The sequence below is a fragment of the Zerene cesonia genome, unplaced genomic scaffold (genome assembly GCF_012273895.1).
Source record: "Zerene cesonia ecotype Mississippi unplaced genomic scaffold, Zerene_cesonia_1.1 Zces_u011, whole genome shotgun sequence".
Lineage (NCBI taxonomy): Eukaryota > Metazoa > Arthropoda > Insecta > Lepidoptera > Pieridae > Zerene > Zerene cesonia.
Window position 1 is genome coordinate 734,003 of NW_024045141.1, and position 5,290 is coordinate 739,292.

The following is a 5,290-nucleotide window of genomic DNA, read 5'->3' on the forward strand; positions in this document are numbered from 1 at the left end:
AGTAATAAATGTTATTTGCAGTTAACAATTTTCTTTTTTCTTTATTACAATATTTATGGCAAGACTAGGTATACTCCACAGCGAAAAATTCGCTTGCGCGATTCAGAAACGTGTCGCTGCATGTGTAACTCTGGTACCAAAGTCACAGTCAGTCCAAAGATACGATACAAATACAATGCAAATAACCTGGCATCAGTAACTGCGCTATAAATACATCCATTCGGAGCGTTCACGTGACGCTGACACGGGTAATGCAATCGTTTGAAGCTTTGTAGCGATTTGTCCTATACTTGCTTTATAAAGTAGACGCTCGTCCCGGCACCGCCCGGATATCAGCATTTCTGTTTTATTCGAAGAAAGCATTTAATCGTGATAAAAAGTATCCTATTACCCAAGTCAGCTTATACCCTGTCTGTATACAGAATTTCATAAAAATTCGTGATGGACGGACAAACAACCGAACAAACAAAATTTCACATTTATAATATCAGTGTGATGAAGTGACTAGCGGTCTGCCCCGGCTTCGCTCGTGGTACATACATAGCCATGAGATTATGTACACGTAAGGAGTAGGAGGATAAGGTGAATGGCGCTCGTCAGAGCAGCCGAGGCCAATACGGTGTCGTCTGTAGTTCCATGAGCTGACCATCTGTTAAATATCTATAGGTAGCTGCGGCCCGCGGTTTCACCCGCGTAAGTCCGTATCCCGTACGAATATCGGGATAAAAAGTTGCCTATATGTTATTCCAATAGTCAAGCTATCTACGTACCAAATTTCATTGCAATCGGTTCAGTAGTTTTTGCGTGAAAGAGCAACAAACACACACACATCCTTACAAACTTTCGCATTTATTTATAGGATATTAGTAGGATGTGGCAAAAAGTTTCACTTTCACTCAGGTTTCATAAAATCACAAAATCCTATCTGTTTAAACTATATTGTTCCCCGACGGATATAATCTGGGGATCTTCAAAAGTAGAGTGAACAGGTACCTTCTAGGAAAGCGCGCTCCATCTTAGACTACATCTACGGCTACCAGCAGGCGAGATGGTAGTCAAGCGCTTCCCTATCACACAATAAAAAAAAAATAAAAAAATATTAAAATTTTACCATCATAGTTCGTTTTCATCCGATTAAAATGATCACCACACATATTCTGTTGCACTTTGCCCCGTCGCCGGGTCAACTGGCATTTAGATTAACGACCAGACCTGGCCGTAGCCGGAATCCAGTCTAGCCGCAAACGTGCGATCGGCTACCACGTGTGGGAATGCGTGTGTTGTGTATTTGACACGTGTATGCGAGCCTAATTAATCCATGCTTATATTGTAAACGTGAAAGTAGGTTTCTGCGTCTGTATGTCTCGCCTTTACACGTGACTTGTTATAGAGATATAGAATTGTCACAGTGGGATATGGCTGGCAGTGTCTCTTATCATCATCAGGCGACTTCAAAGAAGGAGAGATAGTCGTATCATTACTTTTTTATGTTTTATATACCCCCATAAGATTTTTCTGGATGAAACGATTTTTGGCTAGTTTTTTTATTTATTTGAAAGCTGGCGCTTCCCATTTGGTATCTATTAAATTTGGGCTAATACTGGCTAATTTGTAAGCGGTTGAGTTTTATGTTAAAGAATAATTATTAAACTCAAACTCAAACATTTATTCATTCAACTAGACTTCCTATAGAAGCACTTTTGAATCGTCATATTACACAGTTATAACATTTACCTAATTACGTAAATATAAAATTTTTGTTATAACTTATTATGAATGCATTGTCGTTTTTCATGAGAAAATCGTAATATGTTTGATTTTCGGTTTTTTATCTGTTCTTTCTTTACTTATACTTCTTGCCAACCAACCATCTTGTCATCACGCGTTCATCGGACCTTGACTCAAACTATTACGTTACCTAAATATCTAAAAAATTCACCTCTAAGAACTTTTATAATCTGTGTATTTAATCACACTTATTTTATTACAGGGCAACGCCTACACCAAGTAAGTGACGAGTTATCGCCAGAAAAAAAAAGTTGTCGCCGCGCTACGAAAATATAAAATATTATCTGTATTAAAAAAGGCGGCAAAATGTGTGGACGAGTGTTATTATAATTTTAAGATTATATTTTTCAAAATATTAATACAAATATCAGTTGTTGAATTTATTATGATCCTGATTGAATGTAAGATGAAATATTTATTAACCACATTTAACGAATTGAAATATTTTATTATTTGAATTATGCCATTCCAATCAACAATTTATAATAAGTAATAAAATAACATGTATTTAATTGTAGATAATTATGTTCAAATAAATATAGTAAATACTGTTTGTTTATTGTTTTATTTACACCTAGTAATAAAAGACTTTTAAACGGATTTTAAACGCGATTTATTCATTATGAAAATGGTGTGGAAATGGCTCTCTCACTCACTGAACGAAACAATAGCAAGCTACTATTTCATGCCGGTCTTCTGTGGTGGTGTGTGTTCCCGGTGCGAGCTGGCCCAATTCGTGCTGAAGCGTGCTCCCATACTCAACCCTTTGACAGTATCTCAAAAAGGCTTGCCAAGTCGTTCTATCTTAAATAAGTTCTCGAATTAATACTCAAAAATACGTACTGGTATTTTTGAGTATTCATATGAAATTTATACATTCCTCTTCATAATGTTAGCAAGAATTATAGTACAATTTAAATTCAAAATCTGATATGTAATTTTTCATTTGTTCGTTTACTGTACCGCTGTGATGTCAAGCCAACAATAAAATTATAAATATTTCTATAAACCTACTAAGACACACTATATCTATAATACAAAATTACACATTAAACAAGTTACAATAACAATAAAAATATAAATACTTAACAATAAAAATATGAATATAACTATGATACTGTTGATTAAGGAATGAATTAAACAGCTTGATATACAGCACGGAAGGCAAGAAAAATATTTGCATACATTTTTTAAAATAAATTATTCGCAATATTAATAACTACGCTCCGTGGTTTCATCCGTGTAAGTCCATATATCAGGAATATCGGGATAAAAAGTTTCCTATATGTTTTGCCTTAAATTTCATTGCAATCGGTTCAGTAGTTTTTGCGTGAAAGAGCAACAAACACACACATCCTTACAAACTGTCGCATTTATAATATTAGTAGGATAACCTACCTTACCTATTTTCATCACAATGTGGCCCAAATCCATGCACATTAGTAATTGAAGTTACCCGTAGCATATTAGCAGTATACTATTTTTATTATAAACGCATTTTAACAATTTATTTTATTCAGCTAAGCCAACAATTACTTACCTGGTGCAAATAATTGTTGGTCAAACGAAAAATATAAAAGAAAGAAAAGCAAACAAATTGACATAAGTACAATAATTAAATGAAGGCTGTATGCATAATACAAAAGAAAAAAAAAGTTTATGAAAATCGACTTAAAAAATTATATTTGAGATCCTTATAAATACATACCTATTTAAATTTAAACAAAAAAAAAAAAATTGTCCCGGCTATGACGTATGTAACTTTTTTCGCGCCCTTGACAATTACAAAGTACGTTACAAACATTTCAAGAAAAGGTTATATAGGCAAAAACGCATCCAATACAAGCAAATGTTTCGTCTAAAAATATGTAACACTATAAATACGTTTTACAATTAGTTCTTTTGTGTCTACAATGTATCGTAACCGTGCTTCGTTCGATGTGTCAAGACCACGTCAAAAATGATCACGTGGAGGGTTATGTAAGGATCACACAGCGGTAAGAGTTGGCGGGAAGCCAAAAATTCTACGCATCAAGTCGCAAGGTCACTCAATGCGGGTCAAATGATTTTTTAAAATAGCACTCAACTTATATAATTGAAAACACGAGTATTTATTATGTTATTTAACGGTTTCATTTGTGGAAAATTGATAGAAATCGCTGAGACCAACCCAAGACATATAATTTCTAAGATATTGTGTAGATGTGCGTTTGCTGAACATCTAAGGACAGAATTAATAGAAATGAAAACAAATACGTCGAAATAATGTAAAAACAACACACCTAAGACAGAATCCACTTCATTGTTTCGTTTGATCTAATATTATAAGGTCTAATATATCTAATAATTTCAATGCTAGAAAACTAAAAATTAAATTATAAGGAAATTATTTAATCCTGGCGATCCTTACCGATATATGAGGTTATTCGTTAAATTATTGTATTCTCAACGATTCGTGATAAACAAAAATTGAATTAAACCTGTCCTTTTAAAGTGGGTTAAAATTGAATATTAAAGAGGCGGTATATACAAACATACAGGTAAAGCTAATAAAAGCGTAGTAGGTAGATATGCCAATTTTTATTACTTTAGCTCTTGATGTCAATTATTAGTAAATATAATTAGAAAAAGTACACATAAAAAAAGCTGTCAAAGGAGCTGGTGGGCTTTACTGAATATAGGATAAGGAAAGGTTTGATAGGAATAAAGGAAAGGATTGGGCAGGGTAAAGAAAAGAATACACGGGCCACCATCTTCCCCACTGGAACGAAACACAGTAGCACCTATTTCACGTCGATCGTCTGTGAGGGTGTGGTACCTTCCCCGGTGCGAGCTGGTCCAATTTCGTGCCCTGCAGTTTCACCCGCGTCAGCTCGTATCCCGTAGGAATATCGGGATAAAAAATTGCCTATGTGTTATTCCAGTCGTCCAGCTATCTACGTACCAAATTTCACTGCAATCGGTTCAGTAGTTTTTGCGTGAAAGAACAACAAACACACACACATCTTTACAAACTTTCGCATTTATAATATTAGTAGGATAGAATAGGATATTAGTAGGAAGTAGGATAGTAGGATTGTACAAGATACCAATTGCTGTTGACAATAGAGCAACAAGGTCATCGCCGTCTGTTGCTGACTCACGTACTATAATGACATTTTCAAAGGGCCTTGTCCCTGATATATGCTGCGATACTGAAAATTGTTTTGCTTGACATTAGTAAAACTTCAAATAAGTTCATATAATAATTGTTTTTAACAAAAACCTTAAACGACTTCAAATCGTCGGACTAGGTCAATTTAACCACATGTGAGGTGCCAACATTCAAATAAAAAAGAATCATAAAAATCTATAGACCCTGTATAACGTTTTTATTGATAATCTCATTTTTGAAAGTGGGATGATAAAAACTTGTAAGTTAAACCACAGATAATAATATAATAGCTATTTTTTAAAAATAGTATTAATCATCATTAAGTCTAATGAAAAGATATGATAGATA

The 5,290-nt window shown here is 34.1% G+C and overlaps 1 protein-coding gene across 1 annotated transcript in view; it reads left to right on the plus strand.

Annotated features, from left to right (window-relative positions):
• The window catches only part of LOC119839289 (V-type proton ATPase subunit e 2-like), a 6,046-nt gene extending 3,985 nt beyond the window's left edge, over positions 1–2,061 (plus strand). The window contains exon 4 of the mRNA XM_038365529.1: positions 1,991–2,061. Within this exon, the coding sequence (XP_038221457.1) occupies positions 1,991–2,011 (21 nt within the window). The 3' untranslated portion in view covers positions 2,012–2,061. The remainder of the gene's footprint in view (positions 1–1,990) is intronic.
• The last annotated feature ends 3,229 nt before the right edge of the window (positions 2,062–5,290 follow it).